General features: G+C 50.0%; 7 protein-coding genes across 7 annotated transcripts in view; 2 read left to right on the top strand and 5 right to left on the bottom strand.

Moving 5' to 3' along the window:
- Pmar_PMAR029151 (conserved hypothetical protein) overlaps positions 1-1,792 on the top strand; it is a gene marked incomplete at both ends in the record, with an annotated part of 2,093 nt that extends 301 nt beyond the window's left edge. The window contains 11 exons of the mRNA XM_002764665.1: positions 57-149; positions 193-272; positions 318-414; positions 456-518; positions 568-630; positions 675-758; positions 807-1,064; positions 1,111-1,202; positions 1,304-1,531; positions 1,580-1,664; positions 1,709-1,792. Coding sequence (XP_002764711.1) covers positions 57-149; positions 193-272; positions 318-414; positions 456-518; positions 568-630; positions 675-758; positions 807-1,064; positions 1,111-1,202; positions 1,304-1,531; positions 1,580-1,664; positions 1,709-1,792 — 1,227 coding nt within the window. The remainder of the gene's footprint in view (positions 1-56; positions 150-192; positions 273-317; positions 415-455; positions 519-567; positions 631-674; positions 759-806; positions 1,065-1,110; positions 1,203-1,303; positions 1,532-1,579; positions 1,665-1,708) is intronic.
- Positions 1,793-2,538: 746 nt separating this feature from the next.
- On the bottom strand, positions 2,539-3,600 carry Pmar_PMAR029150 (hypothetical protein, conserved). Its single transcript, XM_002764664.1, has 8 exons — positions 3,513-3,600; positions 3,374-3,463; positions 3,241-3,327; positions 3,138-3,194; positions 3,041-3,091; positions 2,862-2,993; positions 2,680-2,817; positions 2,539-2,631 (listed from the first exon to the last, which is right to left on the bottom strand). The coding sequence occupies exons 1-8, from the start codon at positions 3,579-3,581 to the stop codon at positions 2,545-2,547; spliced, it is 711 nt and encodes a 236-aa protein (XP_002764710.1). The 5' UTR covers positions 3,582-3,600; the 3' UTR covers positions 2,539-2,544.
- Positions 3,601-3,673: 73 nt separating this feature from the next.
- Pmar_PMAR029149 (hypothetical protein) lies at positions 3,674-5,670 on the bottom strand. Its single transcript, XM_002764663.1, has 9 exons — positions 5,414-5,670; positions 5,316-5,370; positions 5,191-5,272; positions 5,071-5,148; positions 4,873-5,030; positions 4,741-4,828; positions 4,623-4,696; positions 4,463-4,576; positions 3,674-4,410 (listed from the first exon to the last, which is right to left on the bottom strand). The coding sequence occupies exons 1-9, from the start codon at positions 5,658-5,660 to the stop codon at positions 3,702-3,704; spliced, it is 1,605 nt and encodes a 534-aa protein (XP_002764709.1). The 5' UTR covers positions 5,661-5,670; the 3' UTR covers positions 3,674-3,701.
- Positions 5,671-5,858: 188 nt separating this feature from the next.
- On the bottom strand, positions 5,859-10,301 carry Pmar_PMAR029148 (hypothetical protein; the record flags this gene model as incomplete). Its single annotated transcript, XM_002764662.1, has 14 exons — positions 5,859-6,035; positions 6,257-6,637; positions 6,685-6,747; positions 6,792-7,298; positions 7,342-7,438; positions 7,491-7,618; positions 7,830-8,423; positions 8,473-8,577; positions 8,624-9,257; positions 9,338-9,516; positions 9,567-9,681; positions 9,729-9,808; positions 9,977-10,106; positions 10,195-10,301. 14 exons carry the CDS (start codon positions 10,299-10,301, stop codon positions 5,859-5,861), a joined length of 3,297 nt encoding a protein of 1,098 aa, XP_002764708.1.
- Positions 10,302-13,656: 3,355 nt separating this feature from the next.
- Pmar_PMAR029147 (hypothetical protein) lies at positions 13,657-13,952 on the bottom strand (the record flags this gene model as incomplete). Its single annotated transcript, XM_002764661.1, has 1 exon — positions 13,657-13,952. A coding segment is annotated over one exon (296 nt), but the record flags the coding sequence as incomplete, so codon positions are not given.
- A 2,020-nt stretch (positions 13,953-15,972) lies between these two features.
- Pmar_PMAR029146 (conserved hypothetical protein) lies at positions 15,973-18,085 on the bottom strand (the record flags this gene model as incomplete). Its single annotated transcript, XM_002764660.1, has 13 exons — positions 15,973-16,080; positions 16,124-16,287; positions 16,438-16,585; positions 16,633-16,777; positions 16,821-16,939; positions 16,987-17,075; positions 17,122-17,261; positions 17,317-17,375; positions 17,433-17,501; positions 17,546-17,645; positions 17,696-17,776; positions 17,818-17,991; positions 18,036-18,085. 13 exons carry the CDS (start codon positions 18,083-18,085, stop codon positions 15,973-15,975), a joined length of 1,446 nt encoding a protein of 481 aa, XP_002764706.1.
- Positions 18,086-19,087: 1,002 nt separating this feature from the next.
- Pmar_PMAR029145 (amino acid transporter, putative) lies at positions 19,088-21,845 on the top strand (the record flags this gene model as incomplete). Its single annotated transcript, XM_002764659.1, has 10 exons — positions 19,088-19,397; positions 19,533-19,880; positions 20,747-20,816; positions 20,867-20,905; positions 20,967-21,111; positions 21,156-21,226; positions 21,278-21,363; positions 21,406-21,555; positions 21,668-21,761; positions 21,806-21,845. 10 exons carry the CDS (start codon positions 19,088-19,090, stop codon positions 21,843-21,845), a joined length of 1,353 nt encoding a protein of 450 aa, XP_002764705.1.
- Positions 21,846-22,115: the final 270 nt, after the last annotated feature.

The raw sequence follows: 22,115 nt of genomic DNA, 5'->3' as shown, positions 1-22,115 counted from the left end.
GGCAAGTCATTCGTAAATCAATGGGCTTCATCACCAGCGTGAGTACCACACTGTAGGTCCTCCATCGTCTCATTCGCCTCCTTAAGCCCGACTATACAGCAGTAACGTCCTCCACAGGGCTCGCAGCCTCCCATCTGGGCGGCCAGACCGTAGTCGACCTGTGCTGGTCTGCTATTTATACTCACGATACAGATACACAGTTTTGCCGGTATTGGTTCCGGCGCGCGAGATGCACCCGCCCTGGCTCAGAAGATCAAGCGGTCACCTGAGCTGTAGGGCGGCGGTCCCTTATGGTTGTGATCCACCCTCTATTTCAGTCTCGGTCGTTGGAAACGGGTGAAGACTCTTATCATTGACGAGATTTCCATGCTCGAGGGGAGACTCTTCGACAAACTGGAGCAAATCGCTCGGCTGGTCACCTTGCTTCAGGTGTGTGCTTTAGAGTTCCTCAGTAGGTACGCCAAGACAATCGGCCCTTCGGAGGGATACAGCTGGTGCTCACTGGAGACTTCCTGCAGGTGAGGCGGTCCCGGTCGTTGCTGAATAGCCGAGGACTGCCCTTGGCAGTTACCTCCTGTCAGTCAGACCATGCCCAATGGGAAAAAGGAGGAACCCTCATTCTGTTTTGAAGTGAGCCAACTAGACTACCTTGAGTCCAAACTCGGTAATGCTAGGCCGCCTCCTGGAGGAAGTGCATTCATAAGACGATGCTTTTGAGGGAGGTCAAGAGACAGGAGGGAGATGCAACATTCACGACGGTGAAGTGGAAACGCCTTGAGGCCTACAATGAAGGTCCGCATTTTCAGATGCTGAATCAGATCCGTCGAGGTATATGTTCCCAAGAGACCCAAGATATCCTCTCCCTGGTTGCACAACGGAGGCACAAAGTGCTCACAGGGGGCGTGGTGGCATCACAGCTACTGCCGACGAGGAGAGAAGTGGATGCAATCAATGAGCGAGAGTTGGCACGATTATCCACACCGCCGATTACCTTTACAGCTATGGACACAGTTTATGACTCTACCAGTCTGAACTTGGACGTCATGTGTTCAGCCCGTGCCAAGGTATGGTTGTGCTCATCTCGTCAGCCGTGGTATCATATCTATCAAGGTGGTGCTTAAAGTCGGAGCTCAAGTTATGTTGACAAAGACCCTCTCCCCTCAGAAGCGGCTTGTGAACGGAAGTCGTGGCATCATCGTTCGGTGAGTACCCTTACTGGTGAAGTGTACATTGATCTCTCGAAAGGTTCACTAAGACCCCCTGCCTGCCGATTGTCAAGTTTATCACCACTGGAGATGAGGAGGTTCTCCGCTACCCCGTGTGGGATAACGTTCAGCTTGGTCCTCCGGTTTCAGATAACTATCCCATTAGATGAGTGGGTCTTTTATAACACAGCCTCTACTGGTGGACGAGCAGTCGAGCTTGGGCGGCGACGACAAATCCCTCTGCAGCTTGCCTGGGCTATAAGTATCCACAAGAGTCAAGGTATGACCTTGGACTGCGCCGTCATCAAGCTCGATACCATTTTCGAGTAATACGACTCGCACCATCCTGTGTCGACCTTGCATGTCTCTGGTAGATACGGTCAGGCCTACGTGGCGCTCTCTCGGTGCAGGTCCTTGGAGTCGGTCAGTATCACTTCCGCTAGTCGCAATTTCAAAATGGTGGGTATCTCAGGTCACGCCTTCGCGTGAGTGTCGTTCTTCAGGCCATCCGAGCTAATCCGAAATGCCTGAAGTTTTATGAAGAGTTGGATGATGCAGATTTAATTCATACCAAGACTCATGAGTAAAACCATTGCAGGCGAACAACGTTACCTCATTGCAAAGAGCAGACAAACTGTTGTGTAGATAGTAGTGAGTTCGATGATTGAACTTCAATCGTAGTCTGAATATATTGAGTATATAAGGTATCCATTCAACTTTCTCCCTTGAAAGACCTACAGTCCAGCCTTGTGAGGCCGACCCCCTGATTGGTCACCACACTCTGCGACAAGTGGTTGAGAGACTTCATACAGCCGCTGTTGGGTTATCTCCTGGCTATGCTCTTCACTAATGAGTCGCCTCCACACACGATCGGCCTGGTATCAGGTCCACCACTGGCTGCGAGTTTGAACACGGCCTGCCAGCGCGGAACATGCCCCCGACGTGTGGTTTGACTCCTTATCTTGGATTGAGTTAACGCTACGGACTCAATCATTAGTCGTAGGAATCCTACTAACATAAACTTGTATGCACTAAAAATGACAAGAGAATTGCAATTTTAAAGTGAAACGTTTCCATCATCGATGGGAACCACTCGGTGACCGACGCGATTGTTGTCCGACGAGATTGTCGGCGGCAATGCATTTCAACCCTTTAAATCTGACTCGATGGGTGAGGGGATACCGGCGATAGCTGGATGATGGATGACCATCATCAGCATATAACTTTCACCAGGGGGTGGTATTATATATAGTTGATCAGCCATCGTCATATTCCGGAAGGGGTCGAACTAACGCAACACTGCCAGAATCGCCTGCATTTCGGATACGAATGTATCTAGTTACGAGGAAGCATGCAATGCAAACGATCCAGGCGCTGCAGCTAGACGCTCTTGCAGGGTTAAAATCTTCTGGTCTTTAATTCTAACCTGACAACGTTACTGATGTCGTTGTATACAGTTTTTTCAATTTCTTACCAATTGCTCCAACTTGGATATTTTCCTTGTCAACAATTCAACGCATTCCCTGAGCTCGCTAATGGTCCTATCCTTCTCAGCCATGATAGCGTCCTTCTCCCTATCAGGCATGTTATCTCGTGTTCGTTCGCTCTTCACCTGACTATGTCCATTTTAGCAGACTGGTTATTGAGATGGATCACCTTCGGACTTATGTCTGGCTTTGAATTAGCTCGCGCGCCACTCGAAGAGTTCTCCGACCTGGCCCTCGGGGTCCTCTGCTCGCTGTTACTGCGAAATTGACGGCCTTGTCCTCCATCCCTCGAAGCTTCGACCTAGATCACAGAATGTGCATAGCGGCTGTTGCCCGCAACTAGCTCACCAGTCGTGGGCGAACCAGGGCTAGCACTCTCTCGATCGAACCGGGAATAGCCTGAAGTGTGGTGTGAACTGCATCGTGCAGGGAGTATCGAGCTCACTCTTGCGCAATCTTCCACATCATCGGGATGTAATAGGAATCCCATTCTGCGGAAGACCTGTCGTCTTACAAGGTGGAGAACTTGGGAACTAACGTGTTGCTACTTTCTGATTCAACGTGTTCCAATTGTACATCTTCTGTGTGAGTGCATTGGCTTGAGAGTAGTTATGGAGCTCAACTATCTTCGGTATCTGATTATCGCCCATCATTTTCAATACGCATAGGATGCGACCCCACATAGTGAGCAACAGTCTCTGCCATCATGACACCATCTGCAAAGTCTCGGGATATGTTACGCTTCGGCCGGGACAGTGGTATATCATCCACCTATGAAAACTTCAACCCCAGCGACAGGAACAGACACAGACGACCCCACCCAGTTGTAAAGCCTTTGAATCGCATCGTCATCAGCCAGCGGCGGTGCTCGAGACTCGTGAGCAACCATGGTCAGCCGAGATGAATTCAGAGTTGCCCTTTGATGATTTACAACACGAGACAAGAGTCGACTATGATCCATAGAAATAATGGTCACGGAGTATCAGCACCACGATCCCCAAAATATCATCTACAGAGTGGTCTTCTTAACCTTGCTGGCCCAGGTCATAGAAAGGCTCTTGTTTGTCGCCTCAGAACGTGAGACGAACTCTCTAGCAACCTCGTTGAAGACCCGGGCGCGGCCTTCCATAAACACCGGTACCTCATTCATGACGGCATTATAGCCAGCAGTCCAATAAAAATCAGCGTATAAAACCCGATTGGTCTCGGCACGCTTCAACTGGTCTCTAGTAGTGCCTCGAATGATGCCGCCTATACCACCAGGGCCACCGTGTTTCCGAGCCGACCGCAGCTTAGCGATGGCCTTGTCTCGATGCTTACCGAGCTCGACAACCTTCTCGAGTGAGGCCTTCATAGCCGCACAGTCTGTAAGCTCTCGACTGAGCACTGAGGCCAACAAGTCGAAATGTGCGGCATCAGCTGGGGCGCTGATGATGTTTTTGACTTCAAAAAAAGCATCGGACAAATCAAGCCTCTGCGGAGAACCAGGCAGACCCTGTGCAAGGGCCAGAGCTTGGCCTGAGCCCTGCTCATCAATGGTCTTGCAATCAGAAAATTTGTAATGAATTGTGCTCAAGGCAGCGTTGCCAGTCTTGTAATTAGAAGCTGCTGTTCGGAGCATCGTGAGCAGCTGATTCAGAACTTTACAATGGTCGCTGAGATAGGTCTTGGACGTTGCTACCATCTCCGTGACATTCACAGCGCTATCGGAAGCCGCACTAAGGCACGTAGCGAGCAAATTCAGCTCAGATGATCAGACGACAGACCTACTCATTCGCGCCTTCAACTGAGTTCTCATGGGACTCGCCATCACTCGAGTCGTCTTTGGCGAGCCTCTCAACCTCATCGTTAGGACCGTTCGACGCCACCTGACGTCTATTGAATCTGAAGGGCGAATTGAGGAGGAGCCATAACGTCTATAACAACTCACGTTGGAATTGACTTCGCCGCGAACGCTATCTTATATTCATCCAGAACTTCCTCCGGTGGACGGTTCGAGAAATCCTAAGAACGCAACTGCATGCTTTACCTCGTGATGGCCACCATACCCTTTTCAAAGCATCATAGGTACTCTCAGGAGTAGCCAAGAAGGCTGCCATCATCGGGGAGTACATGATGAAAGGGCGAGAGCAACACCTATGACAGCATCGGTTGGAAGAGCCCTAGCTCGCCTCGCTGACCTGCTGAGGAACTCTTCGAGAGCTTGGCGCCTGATCTCAGTCACATTATCGACTGGTTTCATGTGTTGCATCATCGCCGTGGGAGCCGTCTTCATCATCACCTTGATCTGGCTTTTACAGGTCAGGGGAGGCACGAACGCCCCAGGATACGCTTTAACCTGATGCATATGTAGACCCGGCACCATCAACGACACGTACGAGCTCACGCCTCAACACAGTGAAGTCGGTGAACCTCTTACGGGTCGCGGAGGTAACTCGGCCAGAGGAATCAGTTATCTAAAATTATCATGATAGCGGATAACGCGAGGTGTCCCTTACCCGAACTGAGAATGTGGTATACCTGTGCATGCCAGACCTTCTAGTATCTGGCTCGCCCACTGCTGCTGACCAATTGACTCCCCTGTTGAGGCAGCAATAAGGACTCTACATAAAGGAGGTATTACTGATCCATAGATGCTGATCGGAAGAGCTTGTTATATTCATAAGTGGTGACGGTAACTGCAGGGGCCATCGAGATGAGATCTAATCGCAAGTCGCATACCGTTGAGATCGCCAGTACTGCGAGCACTAATGTTGCCGTTCATGGGGGAGTTGCCTTCATCGCTTCTGCTTGTATGCTCGACCTCATCATCAGACAAGCTGGCGGACTTCCACTCTGAGGTGGGGCTCTGCCAGTCCGCAGACCCCTGCAGGGTGGGCGAGTCCGCGGCTCGGGGGCTCAGATGGTGCACTTCGGGCAACCTGAGGTCCTGGTTGAGGGGCGAGCAAGCATCTTGGGTGTTGGACATGACCGGAAACAAAAAAACACTACTGGGACGAGTTGGCAAGTTCCAACGCAGTACTCCGGTACTAAAGGAAACGGACAATGTGCTAAGAAACTTACCGTACATTCTCAGACCAGAAAAGAGTTGCTATAAAATACAAAACAGAATGCTATCATTAAGTTTATAGACACCTGTTGGTGGCCCTACCACACCTCAGGAGAATCATCTGATTTCGGTGCCGGCCACTTCGACTGGAATGTCAATCTCATCATCATCGTCATCATCATAGGACTCCCGAGGAGCCACATCGGCCTCCAACTTGAGTGTCCGAGAAATGATACTATCTGGTCCTCTTACAGTGTCAACCCACTCTAAAGCCATCTTATTGTAGGATGCCACCTGATAGGAGATCTTGGATCGTCACTGATAGCGCCGCTCCATAGCAATCTTATGAAAATGTAACACATTACAGAGTATTCAATAACCGACTAGGACGACGTCTATGCTGCTAGAATTAAAAAAAGTAAAACTTCAATTACAGATCAAGATAAACAACATCACCCACGAGAGCTGCTGCTGGAGAGGATCCTCAGCCGACATCTGGTCCCGGGTAATAGTACCTTCCTCTGTATGAACTCGGGAACCTCATACACTGCAGCGTTGCATTTGGCGATCCATTCAAAGTCCAGGGCGCTAGCAGCCTCCAACTGGAGTGCTTCCACTGGCAGTTTCGTATTCGTCTTGCCCTTTTGAGAGTTCAACTTGCCCTCTAGCTTCCGCGCCGTACGCCGTAGATCTTCGATTTGGACGAGAGAAGCTTCCATCGCTCGACAGTCTGCTAGCTCATCCTGGACGCCTTGAATAAGCATACCCAGATGAGTGTCGGCACCCAAAAGACCAGGCTCCCCTTTGCAGCCCATCAAAGCGGCCGATAGACCCACACGGTTAAAGGTATCCGGATGCCTGTTCACGACTCCAGCACCGACTGGTGTCGTGAGTAACTGACAGACTACACGTATAGACGACCACCGGCAACTCTCCGTCTCACATCAACGCGTCTGCCCTGGTTATCCTTTATTTCCTCGGACTCCGTAGCAGCATCAGCGAGAGCCTGAGAGTCTCCACGATACACTTCCACACTATACTGGCGCTTACCTTAGTTGCAGCCTTCAGTTTAGCATCCGCACGCTCCATATTGCGTAGGAGCTTCTTAAGAGCGGCAGAATGCTCTTTCAAGAATGCCCTTGCCGCCCCCAGTCGATCCTCGACTCCCTCATTCCTCGCGATATCCCTCTCAGGATCGAACTCTGGCAGTTCACGATCAGGGAAGGAGTCCCGATACTGCCGACAGAGCTGTGTAACGCCTCTCGTGGCGAACTCCTTCTTCGCGGCCTGCTCCCACTGATGACCATCATGTCTTAGGAAAGTGAGGAACACTTGGGAGCGGCCGATATTCGACCGTTGCGTGCAGCGCTGGATGAATTTCGAGAGCACCATAGATTCAGAGTCGGCCTTGGTCTTTCCCATGGCGCAATAGGTGGTCTTATCAGCCAGCGGTGGGAGGAAGGCTGCCGGGAAGGACCTGGCCAGCTCTCGTCGGAGCAGCTTGCAGTCCCCATAGGACTTTCTGCTAGAGTACTCAACCCCTGCAGGATCGATAACCTATCGCACACTGTAACGAGCTAGAGCTACGCAGTAGTATCACCATAAGAGTCCACACATACTTCTTACGGAAGGTCGCCTGGTTCTTAGGGTTACTGAACGATACCGACCAACTCCTCATATCACCGTTCTCATCATACCTGCTCACAAGAGTGCCGAATTCTCATTAGGGCCAGCTCATGCTACTACTACTCTCTGTAAGAATTTGGTAGGATGAAACGCTTCTTCGACAAACTAGCTCGTTTCGGAGAGGCGCTCGTGCTCCCCGTGAGTGGTGACGAACTCATGTTGCGCGAACTCACTCGCATACACAGCAAAGACTGCGGGCGCCAATACTGATTCCAGAAACACTGTGAGCCCTGCTCTTCCCACTCGAATCCAATACGGTGAAGAGGCAGACTACTATGGAGCTTCCTACAATGACAAGACCCTTCTACCGTCATAACTTCATTAAAATGGGATCAATTAACATAGGCTTCATACATATGATATCCTATCTCCACCTGGACGCACAGGTCCTTGGTACCCCACAGTGGCCTGGGTTCTTGGATTCGGGCCAGCGCTGGGTTGATTGAAATCCGGCGAGTAAGCCGGCGGTTGAGTTGAATGCCTTACGGGCGCCATCTCGTACTCTTCTAGAGGACGAGCATCTGTCTTATACATAGGGACCTCGCGACCATCCTTCATATCGTCTTTAAGGACCATGTAAACTGAGTGCTCGAACCGGCCTTGGTAGACATCCGCATCAGCTTCGATAGCGAAGCAAAAGAATATAGTGTCGATACAGGATAACATGACATCGGCCAGGAAATGGAAGAAGGAGTAGCACACAGAACCAATGAAGAGGGCCCCAGTGACGGAGTTGACAGCCTGTTGGGCATGTACTTGGTTACTCGTGTTACAACCGTCCTTACCACATGTCCAAATGTGCAAGGTCGGTGCTAGCCACGATATTAAGACGATAGTGATCACTGGACAGGATATTAATCCTGCAAAGAGTAGAAGCACTGGAATTAGGAGATACCAATTGAGCTCAGTAAGAGTCTGGTAGCCCTGTGCCTCGTCCAACCACACCCATGCTGCTATCCCTATACCAAGGGAGAAGACGTATGTACAGATAGACAACTGAAAGCACAAGGCGATAAGGATTAGTACCATTTATGATGCTACTCACCATCGAGTGCCCTACGCCATCAGTGATGAAAGCAGAACCAAGACGGTCTTTGACGAGACTGAAAGATTTCCTTCCCGCACCGCACAGCCCCTTGCCCGAGAAGACCTGAAAGTTGATCCAATGAGGCGATTCAAAGACCACCCCACTTTACCTGTCCGATCAACATAAACTTTGAAAACATCTCGAGGACACCTAGGCAGCAGCTGGCCAGGCACTTGAATATGCACGCTATAGGGGACAGATACCATGGGAGACAGCCACACGCACTGTTGATCCTATTGATTATGAACCGAGTAACACCCACGATAGTAGCGGCGAACATGACAGCTCCCGAGCTCGATGTAAAGGCCCATTGAAGACCCCTCATTGCAGGTATGGTCGGCTCTCCATCACCACCTGGGAAATACCACGCACCGATACCCGCAGCACAGACAACCGTCTTCATATTGAGGAATACGTAGGTGAATACCCAAAAGAGTATGCCGTATACAACCCTAGCCACTTGAATCCACTCCGCATCTTTCAGAGTGCAATCAGACTCTTTCACGGTCTTCGCCTGTGCACTACGTATCATGAAGATAGTCCATAGAACCACGTAGACCACGTAGATGACCTTAACAACTAAACTTGTCACGATCACTGATGGCGTCTTCCTAAGTCCGTAAGCAGCTACAGATATCACTTTACATGCCCGATTGATTGATCGGAAGAGGAATATACAGGATAATACCACCACTCCTGCGCCCACCAGAAGCATCCAGTTGTTAACGTCGTGTACAAAGTACCTGAGAAGGATCCACTTCTTTAGGTCGTGATTGGACACCAACCAGAAACAGTCAGACAGAAAACAGCGCTCCCTTATTACCAATAGCACCACATGCCTATCAGAAAAGCTACGCCTCCAATAATCGTCGACCAGACCAATGGTTTCACCAGGTACTGCATGCCAAGCAACCATATGATGCCAATGACCACCATAGATGGGAATATAGCGGTAGGGATATACCAGTAGTCTCCAAAGGCTTCCCATAAATTACTTGCGACCTGAAGGCCCACGACTCCATGTGAGGATAGTGCATCACAATATGCCTCACCCTCTGGCCCTCCGCTTCTGATTGTAAGGAAGCAAGAAGAGCAGACGAATGTGATCGACTTGCAGCGCACTGCCGCAGCTCATCACAGAGTTTGGAGTTCACACAGCCAAACGCACTGAGATGATAGTCATCACTCCCTCTGTGCACTGTGGCCTCGCCTACTTGATATCGAGGGGGTTGGACCGACTCACCCTGCAATGCTCAGCAGCTAGTACAAAGTCGGCTGGACAGACTGCGTTCGACTGAGAACAGGCCAGTGAATACCACTCCATTCCCACTTCTATGAATGACAAGAACATGGTCACAGAATTCGAACACAATTGTGACGTCTATCCGGCGGTTGGCTCAAATCCTCATAAGTAAACGAGCGGCACTGATTACAGTGATGTAACAAAATACGGTGTACTTACTCCTTCACTTTCCACATAGGGAAAGGCATAGTTCCGCGAGCCTATGATGACGAATCCTGCAATCAATTGCGCCAGAATGCACGCCCAGAAGAGGCCAATACATATCCAGTCAAGTGGACCGAGGGCAGACCTGAGAAAACTCGAGATACTGACCATCTACGTATAGAACTCAGATCATGGATAGTGAACAGATGCATACTTCCTTCCAAGAGCACTACCTATTGCGCCACTTGATGCCCGGGGCAAAGCCATGGGATGGCTCTGGAACAGAACCCACTGGATTCTCCATCGTGACACGCTGTTTGTTCAACTTGCCAATCGCCATTATAAACTACAGACTACTACAATCACGGGCACAATATTTTCTCGATGAGGGTGAGATCTCTTATGAAAGATGAGATGAGGCCCTTGGGGTTTCAATCTCACATCAGGTGATATACAACCGACATCAGTAGTATCATCGGGCATGAATGTATTCCCGCTGTACTCTAATCTCGCGCACAAAAGGTATTCGAATTTAGCGCTCGCCTTAAATACAGACTGTGACATGGATACATTGTAAGACTTGAACGGAGGTGACTCCAACTACACAAGTGAAACTAGAGAGAGACCTGCGAGTTTAGTGACGGGATAATAGGAACTTCGCTACAGCACTCAACTACAAATGCCACGACTTCGATCGAAACAACTTCGTAAACTGGCCAACATGGTACCGCGCCGTTAGAGGTTATTATACAAAACAGACTGAGCATTATTAGGAGTAAAGAAGCATCATAAAAGATGAAGCTGCTGCATAGATCGTCTCCTCATAAGAGCTACACTACTCTAAGACGACTCGCAAAGAGGTTCAAGGCTCAAGTCCATCTGGACCGCCATGTGATCCGAGAGGCCCGCTTTAGCAGAACATCGTGGAAATGTCCAAGTTGCTCCATGCGTCTCGAAGTGCAGCAACCCCTTCATCCTACAAGGAAAGCCCGACCCCGGACCTAAAAATACAGCCATAGTTCTCGATCACGAGACTCACAGATCTGCGTCATACCGTGTCGACAGCCATCAAAATAGAAAGGACTAACTCCATACAGACCATCCTTCCCACGATACAAGTTCTTGGGTAGAAACCCGTCACGAAGTTCCACAGTCAACGCGTGATAACGAGACCTGGAAAGGCCATGGTCACGACCACGTTGGAGCGCGAGGCCCTTCAGAATGACCAACCTACACTGAATTAGGGGCTCCTCGAACGAACCATGCATCGTAAGCAGCAAGCCAGTTATGTTCATGTTGGGTGGTGAACCTCGGCAACGACAACGGTGTGATGGTATCATTCTTCCCGGCAGAGTAGACACGCCAGTCACGCGACCGGGACTGGAAAATAGGCAGCAGGTCGTATCTGCTGCCAGAGGCAACCTCGACTACCACACCAGGCAACCTCCTCACACGTGAGCATTCCAATCACCGCCCAGAACGATGAAAGATTCGCTCGCGTGGCTGCCGATCACATCATCAAGATGGTCCTGTAGTGCTCCCACTGTTGTACCCGCGTCGGATCTAATCGCTCCCGACTCAGCGTGCATGCTCCCGAATACAAACTTTTGACCTAAAACGATTATTGATTCAATGCTCCACCAATACATTGTCACTCACCCTCACGAGACACAGCCAGAACGATGCATCCGGGTATGTCCTTGGTACCAAAACTCAAAGGATGGATAGAAATGAAACGCTTCCGCCGCAGCATTAGGGGTGTCGCGAAGAGCGATGTAGCATTTGTCGCTGGTAACGGGCATGCCGCTTGCCACTCAGGAGTTGCCAGCTCTACCCTACACCAACCGTGATAGTCGAGACCAGGTAGTCGATTGAGCATCGCCTACTTGTCTATAAGACGAACTGCATTGTCGTGAGTGAACTCTACTTCCTGTAGGGCAATAACATCCTCATCATTCTGCCACTGCCGAATACGTTCAGCTTCACGCTCGAATCTCCAACTCGAAAGGATCTGCGAAGTACCGTTTCTGCTGAGACATAGTAACGTCAGAGCTACATCGCGGGCCTCATTGAGCGGAATACCCCGGCTTTCAGCCAACTCTGATGCCAGCTCGATTTCAGATGGAGTTCCCCACTGTGCATTGTATCTGCGTATAACGTCTTTCCCTGAGGTTTTGGTTCCGCCATACACAGCACCTACGCATCACCGTACTGCATAGTGCTCCACGTTACTAGAGACAACCGGAATGCTCCAACCACCGTAACCAGCAGGATATATAACGGCTTTCTCATGAGGCGTTATGCCAAAGAAATCACCTCGGTAACGAGAGAGTATGCAAAACCTGCACGTGCGTACACACATGCATGTGAGTAAGATACATGTACAACCGTTCCAATTAGAGGATAAGACTACTAGTCTAAGACTAGAGGCAACGTTGTCTGATTGGCAATCTCAGGCACACTTTGGATTCTAACCTTCGCCGAATGATACTTCACTTCTCCAACCCAACACTCTCGAGTCCGAGGGGCTCCCACATTGGTCCCAAAGCCCCATAGACTGTCGGCTAAGTCAACTCAACACCATCAGGACTAGCGTCAAGATGAACTCACATTGACTGCGTCACTCTCATTGATATCTGCTCTCGCACAAACTGACGAGGAAGAAATCATGAAACATCGAAATAGACCAAACCTGGCCATTATATAGTTCGGCGACTCTCGAGTTAGAATCAACCGTTGTGGCACAAGCTACGCGTTCTAGCCTGGGCTCTTCATACAAAATGTCATCGAATAGTAGACAGCCCGCTTCAAATATATCAGATAATTTCAAGGCCGGTGGTCACTGTCAATGTGAGCAGGAACCACTGCAGTGTAGCCACACAAGGCCTGGTTGGAAAGCACTGACACCTCAATAGGTTCCTTGAGACCGAGCGACTCCGGGGTGGCAGGGTTCGAGCCTTCGCAAGACGTACGCGGAGTTGACTGACAGTGTGGAGGAGCCAGGCTGCTATTTGAAGGGATATCCATATCTAAACTCTCCTTGAGCTTTGAATAGATCGGACCCTCTAATCTACTTTGATATAATTGAGCGTCGGCCTCAACAGCAATACAAAAGAACACTGTGTCAATAGAACATAATACGACATCGGCCAAGAAGTGGAAGAATGCGAAACAGACAGATCCTACAAATAAGGCACCAGTGACGGAGTTGATTGCTCTCTGAGCATTAGCCTGACTCGTCGAATCACACCCATCCTCACCGCATGTCCAACTGTGGAGCAACGGCGACAACCAGGTGACCATAACGATGGTGGAAATAGGCGTCGAGATCAACGCCGCGAAGAGTAGGAGCATAGGTATCAAAAGGAAGCTGTTGAGCTCAGATAACGTCTGGTATTGCTGAGAGGCATCTAGCCATAGCCAAGTTGCCACGCCAAGTGTAAATGAGAAAAGATAGGTCGCAGCGGTCACCACGGTATGACCAACTCCGTCAGTGATGAAAGCGCCACCCAGACGACCTTTGATAAGATTAAACGACTTTCGACCGGCCGCACAAAAACTGCCACCAGCAAAAACTTGTCCAATTATCGTGAACTTGGAAAAAGCTTCGAGAACACTCAAACAACAGCAAGTAAAGCATTTCCACAGGCATCCAAGGGGAGTCAGGAACCAGGGAAGGCAGTGACACGCGTTACCGATACGGTTGAGTATGAACCGAGTAACACCCACGATAGTAGCAGCGAACATGACAGCCCCCGAGCTCGATGTGAAGGCCCATTGGAGACCCCTCATTGCAGGTATGGTCGGCTCTCCATCACCACCTGGGAAGTACCACGCACCGATACCCGCAGCACAGACCACCGTCTTCATATTGAGGAATACGTAGGTGAATACCCAAAAGAGCAGACCGAACAGAAATCGAGCGAAACTGATACCGGCAGAGGTCCTCAAAGAGCAATTGCTCTTGACCAACTCCTTGGTTTGTGCAGACCTCAACATGAAGAAAGTCCAAAGTAATACGTAGCAACGAAAATGGCTTTCAAGAAAAGCACACCAACACGATGGACGGGGTTGAACGCAGCCCACATGCTGCGACTGACATCACTTCTGCGGCACGATTGACTGACTTGTACAGAATCGCACTCAAGACTACTGCGAGCCCCGCGAAGACTAGCAGCATCCAGTTATTCACTCCACATTCAAAGTTCCTGAGGAGGACGACTACAATGTGACAAACTAATAGCGATTTGTCATGGAGCTCACCAGAATGCCCATAGCGCGATGAGGAATACCACAGACGTCCCCAATGTAGACCACACCAGGGCCCTGGGGACATACTCGGATGCAAGTAGCCATAAAACAGCAATAACCACCATACTGGGGAATATTGTGGTAGGGATATACCAATAGTCAGCAAGAGCCTCCCATAAATCCGCAGAAACCTGAGCAAATGACAGGACCTTGACCATAGCTGATCGAGGCCACTCACGGCATCATCCAGGGCATTCATCATTCTTGATCTATTCGTGGTGAGTGATCCTTCCGTCTTAGCATAACAAGCACGAATGTTATTGCAAAGATCAGCGTCGACGCAGGCCAAGAGACTGAACAGATCGACAAATGCATCAAACATAGCTCCAACCAATAGTTCGCTAGAACCTCACAGGTGATAATGCAATTCGTTGGAATCCTGTTACCTTGGGTGTGGTAGTGATATTCCGTCGCCAACACAATCCGTCATAGCGAAGCTATAACCATTCGAACAAGGATAGCTCTGAGAAAGTGAAGCATCTCGAAGAGATGGGGACAAGCCGAGCAGATATAACGCTATAATATGGTAGAGCTCAATATCACTGCAGAAAATATTCATGATATTCACAAACTACAAAAATATCCTGGATGAGGTCAACTGAGGGAAGGGGAGTTTTTCTCAGCTCCTTGTCGATCAACACTCAAAAAAATCGGAATGCAGAGCAATGATCATCAGAAATTCTCCTCAAACTAACCTATCAGCAAGTCTGCATGGAGTGAAGGAGACGACGAGTGAATTTCCCGACTCAGTCTATTCCAGGGCAGCCATGGAGGAAAATTTGCAAAACCGTGCAGCACATAAAGAACAAATCCCAACAATAGTCCACCCAGACAACCTACCGGATCTGAGACGAACGGATGAGAATAGTTGGCAGAAGTCGCTATGACTATGCCGCAGACCAGCTGTGTGAGAGCACATGCCCAGAAAACAACGATACAGCAGTAGTCAAGGGCACCAGGCTTGGACCTGACCAAAGGTATCTCTCCAGTTCGAACATTCACCAACCCTTCGAAGATCTATTCAACCATTGTGTATAGAGCAACCACAGAGTGTGGAGTAAACAGTGCTACTCCAGAGACAGTAAATTAGAGGAACAGATCATTTCCCACCTGCCACCCCATTTAATCGAGGTTGTGAATCCATGTGAAGGAACGTCCTGCGACTCGCGATCATCACTCCTTCGAGTTGGCCATAGGTCTGTCCGAGGCATTATATAGAAATGTAGCACCACTTAAACCAATCCAAGACTCCCTTAATGGAAATTCCCTCCGACAAACACACCACACCATACATCACCCAAACGCTTCTCAAAAATCCAGCTAGGATACAACGCGTGCTGATTCCGTCACGACATATCGAACTATTTACTTTCAAGTGAGCATTCACCCCAACGGTTCATTAATTGATTTCTAGCGAACACGACACAATTGGCGAGCCGTTGATCAACTCCAGGCCAATTCGTAGAGTAGAAGATGAGTATCATCAGCCTAGTATAGACCTCCCTGAGGAAATCACCCTAAATTCAACGAGATGCAACGACAGTGACAAGCTAATGAGGAGCAGACATTTCACTACTGTCGACTCTCATACAAGGGATTGCCGTTCTACTTCAAGTCACTTGCAAGCAACACCACATCACCCAGGGTCGGACACCGTTCACTTACAACATGCCGCAGACAACGCAATAGTAACGATAACACTAAGTGGTGCCGCCACCGACGACAGGCCTTTTGTCGAGGACCAAGGAGGCTGCTTTGGCTGTGGAGGTGAGAATGCGATGGCTAGCTTCGGCTCTCATGTCATTCACCTGAAGCAATAATGCACTATACTAGGATCTCTAAATGGCTCACTCGTTTCCTATGCTGCTGTTCCCGCAAAGTGCGTTGCATGTAAAGCTCATCTTCCTGGAGGCTGCTCACCACCGGTATCAGCAGGAGGCCACACACTAACCATACCACCAGAGTGAACTGATAGGCGAGTGCTCGACCTCCTGTATAGGGTATCTGGCGATGAACTATGGACAAGCCCTAGCCATAACCTTACCAATAGAGAGACGAACAAAGTCCCAACACCTTTCGAGAGATCGTCGAGCACACTGTAAATTGCGAATATCGTGCCTAAGCCCGTGATGGGTTCACCTGGACCTACGGCTAATGCGGCATACCTCGATGCTGTGGGGGATTGACATTTAAGAGAATGGCACCTAAATTCGCAGCTGGAGTGGTAGCAATGACTCCACCAATAAATAGCGTCCCGAAAAAGGACAGGTGTAACATCTCCGTGGATCCAATATGGGCCTGCGACTCGCCAACCTGACAAGTGAGCTTTCGACTAGCCCAACCGCGTGATAAACAGCTACCGCATCCATGGCCTTCCCCATAGCTGCTGCTGCTAGCTGGTCAACCTCATTCGGCCCTTCCTTATACAGAGAAGTCCATCCAAAGACCGCGAAGAAGGGTATAACCCGTAGCAAAGACATAACCGAACAGAATAGAGCGCAGTACCTTATACGATGAAGATAACGATTCTCAACAATGAGCGGATTACCGTGGATCTGATCGGTAGAGCTTCTCACCGATGAACCCGCCTATGAGCACCCCACAGAAGCCTGCTAACCCCATGGTTGCCGTGGCGAAGAGCGCCAACTCTATAGAAAAACCCATGTCCTAAAGTGAGAGAGATCGCCTGAGCAGTGGCAACAACATTCATATACCTGGACCAAGAAGTCATGGAGATATACGATGATTATTCCCCATGGAATACCACCAGGAAAGGCTTGCAAGAGCACCAGAAGATTCGTCCCTAACGCCAAGAAGTAATAGACGCTATAGGCACTGCCCAACCATACGGGAATAGGAAGCCTGCTTCAGCTGATCCACATTATCAGCAAGCCACGTAGACCGGCTGGGCTGCTCCCTTCTATACGATAGATGGCCCTCTGTGTCAGCTGTCGATAGAGCGGCAGAGTCCGAAGGCTCTGGGCTACGGCTGATGAGTGTCTGTTTGGAGCATTTGATATCGGAAGAGCTACTCTAATCCTCACCGCGGTCTCGTCGTCCGTACCACTCGGATCAGCTCCGTCCATCGCGCCCCTAACCGGTTCTACCAATGTGCTCTGGAAATTTACGGTATAATAAACGATGATAGTCGTAAACCTACTTGGCACAGCACAGCTCCTGCAAGAGCTGGTATGGGTATGAGAAGGAAAGCCCAGCGCCAGTCTATGGTCTGGCAGGAATAATGATAAGACGAGACTCAGCAACTACTATTACCTTCCCTATATAGGCAGCAGCAACTTGCCCCATGAATACACCTACCCCACAGGCCGCTGTGACCATCGCTGATGCTACTGCTCGTTGGTCCGGAGGGAACCTACAATGCCGACCAGTCAGCACATACACTACGTACAAAAGCTCTGTTACCAGTCACCAACCATAGAGTATGCAACTGGCAAGGCGCCGCCTATACCAAGGCCAGCTATTGCACGGGCCCATAAGAGGGACCTAAATGTACCTACACAGTGATGAGGAGCCCTCGATAGGACTGCATGCCGAGGAGGTTACCGGCGAAGAAGGTGGTCATAGTAGCCAAAGCTGTGAGGGCAACCACCGCAGTGAGCAGTGTCTTGCGTGGGACAACAGCGGAGAGTAGACCGACCAAGAGGGCCACGAGCATACCAGGGGCATAGAAGACCAGCGTGAGCTCGCCACCCAGGTATCTGATCAACGACTTGAGATGGTAATGTGTCTCTGTGCAACATACTCATCTCGTTCCACGGCATTGAAATGGAACATCTTTGCCATCGATGTCATATTAGGTGCAACGAGGTTGTGTACGGAGTACCTAGCCCACTGCATTACTCCACATGGTAGGTAGTGGAACTTACATAAGCCCGAGGCACAGCATACAGACACTGATAGAATAGGTCGCGCTCTTGCCGCCGAGCCATGAGCTTATCTTATCCGATAGAGATACTCCCTAGCAGAAGCTCCAGAGTTCCGTCTCTGCGTACACTAGAGTACCTCTTCCACAGAGCGATCAGATGGTCTGTTATGTAGGTCGTGGTGAGACCCAAGGGCGCTGACCAGACTCGCTGTCACTTCAAGATCCGCCCGACCTTCACGAGAGATACGCTATGCTTCAAGTTGGCAGCTTACCGGGAGAATGCCCGTCTCGTTTCACTCTCGAATAGGGTAGGGGGGGAAGTAATGGCGTGATGAGTGAGATAGATTAAAAAAGAGCTACGAGACAACTTGTTACGGTTCCGACTCTCCCATCCTTGTACATGCGTGCGTACGCGAACACACAATGAGCGTGATCATTCTGCGCACTGGGTTATTCTGATCCTAGACAATTCTTTAGAATTGACGAACATGAAGCGAAGAAGCAGATGACCGGCCTTTACGACTCGAATAAGCCTAGAATGGACACAGTACATCCTCCTTACTCGTAGGCTGCACATTACGGACGACGACGACCAGATGCGACGCGCGCGCCCTGCCTCATTTTTAGAGAGACAGGAGCAAGTGACGACACGTCTCCGACAAACTGAGTGTTAACGGCTGAGTGTTGACGGCTGAGTATTGACGGCTGAGTGTCACAGCGCTTAGTGTTGATAAGCCATGTGTAACTCTTGGAATGTCCTGGATGTGGATCTGCTCTCATCAGAGCCCAGTGGGCTCAGCCCACCTTTCGTGCCTTTTTCTGGGGCGAGCTGGAGGTTGGATATAATTCGTGAGATATGCGCATAAATGAACCTTCGCTAAGTAGTTCAGTTCGACCTAAGTCGACTCTCGCGTCAGATTTTCATTAAAATGAAAGCCGCATCATCCTCTTCCTTCAGCAAACCCCCTACTGCTAGCAGCATCGGCCGCCTGAACGGCTCATCCAACTTCAGAACAGTTGTCAATTTCGCTTTAGTCGCGATAGGCGTTGGGATCCTCGCCCTTCCGAGAGCCATAGCTCAAGGAGGTTGGATAGTCGGCAGCCTTCTTCTCCTCATTGCTTGGGCTGTCTCCCAATACGCCATTTTCTTACTGTGGAAATGTATGGTCATGCCTCCTGACGGCAACGAGAAATTCACATCGTTTCAAGCAATCGGCCGTGAGTGCTTTGGCAGAGTTGGTGAGATTACCGTTTCTGTAGTGCTTTATGCTGACCTCCTCTTGGTCTGTTCTCTGCTGGTCATACTAGTCGGGGATGGCATGCATGAGCTAGTACCATCCGTCCAGCGAATATGGTGGTGTTTGATATTCGTAGGCATCATGATGCCTCTTGCATGGATGCCTACTATGAAAGAGGTGGCCTTCGTCTCGGGTTTGGGGATTGCTGCCGCCTTAGTAACTGTTATCATGATTATCGTTGCATCTTCGAGAGAAGCAGTGGACCCTGTGAGCCATCACGACTATGATTTGGTGCCATCCACACCGATGTATGCAACACTATCGTTTACCAACTTTATGAATGCCTTTACTGTAGCACCCGTCGTGCCCACTCTGATAAATGATATGAGAAGTCCCATGAGATTCCCACGAGTTTCTGTCATTGGGTTCCTCCTGGTCTTCATTATCTTCGCGTCAATCGCCTTCGCAGGATACGCTGGTTTTGGTAGCAGCCTGCTGGACTATTCCAATGTTACCCTTGCTATTGCTAGTGGACGGTCCACCACAGACTGGGTGGTCCTAGTTGTACAAATTGCCATTGAAGTCGTTTCATTCTGTCATTTTCTCGTTATGTTCAACCCCGTTTGTGTTGGGGTTGAAAGCGCTCTACAGCATCTGCGTGGTAGATCCGTGCCGTACTGGATCAAGATGATAACAAGGTCTGTGCTTATTGTCATTTGTTTTGTAGTCGCCGTCAGTGTGCCTGGTTTCGGCTCATTGGTGGATCTACTGGGTGCCACGTTAGTGATGCTGCTACAAATAGTGTTCCCTATAACTTTCTATTTAGTCTTGAGACGTAAGTATAGCAGATCGTCTGTATCGCCTGTCAAGGGCGAAGGCAAACTGCTACGTTACGCAGAAGCTACACTGATGATCCTGTGCCTTTGCCTCGCTATCGCTGGGATGGTATTTGGGACCTGGTCTGCTGTCGTTTCGTGGTAAGTAGTTGTCCTGTATTTCGAGATTACTCACGTGTTTTAAGGCTTTCGCCGGAAATTCTCATCCCTTTCGCCGCATTCAAGATACTTTCCACTTGGTGGATATTTTTGGCAAGGTGCCAGTCCAGTGTTCAGCTGTGGTCTAGGGTTATTCTTGTCGAGTCGTCGTTACATTTTCCCATCTATTTTCATAGTTGTGTTGTTACGGCTGGTGGTCGGTTACGAGCTTTCGGGAGCTCCGTCTTACTTGGTATTCAACCGAAGTGTTTCGGTTCACTATGTCATGATCCGTCGACCTCCAGCAGCAAATACAAGGAAAGAAAAAACAAGTAGAGGTGGAGCACTGAACTCGCATGGATGTTTCACTCTTTAGGCGTAGGCTCTTCTGCTAGAGTAGCTAACACACGGCAGGGGAAGCAAGTGCCGGTCAGTGGCGGAAAGCGGTAGCGCTGAGGAGGGCATTACGCTCGTGTTACTACGTGGTCGATCTCAGGCCCAATGAAGTAGAAGTCCCGAAGGGTGGAAGCGATCGGTAGGACCTCGGTCGTCCGTGGTGGCCCGACTTGTGATATGTTATTGCATGCTTCGCTCAGTCTCGCCGGTCAAAACCTTCTCGGTCAAGCCCAGGCTGAGTTCGATCGTCTTGTATCGGAGTGCGGCAAATTACGGAAGCACCTGGCGGCGAACCAGCAGGCGTCGGAGTCGCAGCGAACGACCATTGGGGAGCTGGAAGCTAAGGTAGTTTAATACGATGAACAAAGAGCCTCATGGTTCGTCTTAAGCTGAATGAATCTCAAGCGGAGATGGACGGGTTGAAGAGAGAGGCCAGTGATCGGGAGGCTGAGCTACGCGAGTGGGTTGTGATTGCTGATCTGGGACGGGGTGGGATGTCCCTTGGCTGTAGGTCCCTTTCGGCTGCCAAGAGCAAAATAAATGATCTTCAAATGATGAACAAGAGAATGAAGGAGGAGCTCGCCGCAGTTCGAGAGGGTAGCTATTCGGGCCTTCGGGGTCCGACGTGTGCTCGCTCAGAATCGGAGTCACGGCGACAAACATGCGATCAGCTCGGGGAGCAAATTGCGAAGCTGCAAGCTGATAGCAAGACTAGTGTCGCTGAAGTCGCCTCCCTTCGCGAACATGTGCGTTCGATCTTCTGCTCTGTAGACTATCATGCGCATCGGGGTAGGTGCATCGTCTGCAGGGCAAAGATGCACAACGGGGAGGCTCCCGAACTACGAGAAACCACAGGAGGTCGACTTGCAATGGAAGTTCGTTTGGATGTTGTCAGTGTTAGGCATAGGGAAAGGGTTTACCGCCAGCCGGTCGGACAGGGTCCGATGCGGCAACCAGATAGCAGCGGCTCTTCAACAGGAAGCAGTACGGTTGAGGTAGCATTGGAGGATCAGGGCTGGTCATCATGTCTACAGTGCAGGTATCGAAAGGGAACACAGACCCGCAAGAAGATAACTTAGCAGCCCTCCTTGAGAAGAAAAGCCGGGAGGTCTACTCGTTGAAGCGGGAATTAGGTCAGACGAGTTTCGGCCTCTCTATGATGCCTTTGAAGACACTATCAATTTCAGAGATCGCCCGCAAAGACAACGCGGCGATGTATGCAGCGCTGAGGGCCAATAATCTGTGAGGACCAGTTTCCACCTCCGTTTTCGCATTTGGTGGCAGCTCAGTTGAGCTTATTCGGTCTCAGGATCAGCGCTCCACCTTCTGTTGCGCACCCTCCTCTCCCC

Source organism: Perkinsus marinus (assembly GCF_000006405.1).
Source record: "Perkinsus marinus ATCC 50983 genomic scaffold scf_1104296976606, whole genome shotgun sequence".
Taxonomy (NCBI): Eukaryota; Perkinsozoa; order Perkinsida; family Perkinsidae; genus Perkinsus; species Perkinsus marinus.
Note: the sequence above shows the minus strand (reverse complement) of the source record. Positions and strands in the feature narration are given on the sequence as shown.

What these genes read in the sequence shown, in the direction of transcription:
- Pmar_PMAR029150 (XM_002764664.1), bottom strand. Translation starts at nt 3,581, where the DNA reads ATGGTTGCTCACGAGTCTCGAGCACCGCCGCTGGCTGATGACGATGCG. An exon ending in GGAACACGTTGAATCAGAAA is followed by an intron (nt 3,195 to 3,240) that starts GTAGCAACACGT and finishes GTAAGACGACAG; the next exon opens with GTCTTCCGCAGAATGGGATT. An exon ending in ATGTGGAAGATTGCGCAAGA is followed by an intron (nt 3,092 to 3,137) that starts GTGAGCTCGATA and finishes ACCACACTTCAG; the next exon opens with GCTATTCCCGGTTCGATCGA.
- Pmar_PMAR029149 (XM_002764663.1), bottom strand. Translation starts at nt 5,660, where the DNA reads ATGTCCAACACCCAAGATGCTTGCTCGCCCCTCAACCAGGACCTCAGG. An exon ending in GCGGCGAAGTCAATTCCAAC is followed by an intron (nt 4,577 to 4,622) that starts GTGAGTTGTTAT and finishes TTCGCCCTTCAG; the next exon opens with ATTCAATAGACGTCAGGTGG. An exon ending in TCAGTTGAAGGCGCGAATGA is followed by an intron (nt 4,411 to 4,462) that starts GTAGGTCTGTCG and finishes TACGTGCCTTAG; the next exon opens with TGCGGCTTCCGATAGCGCTG.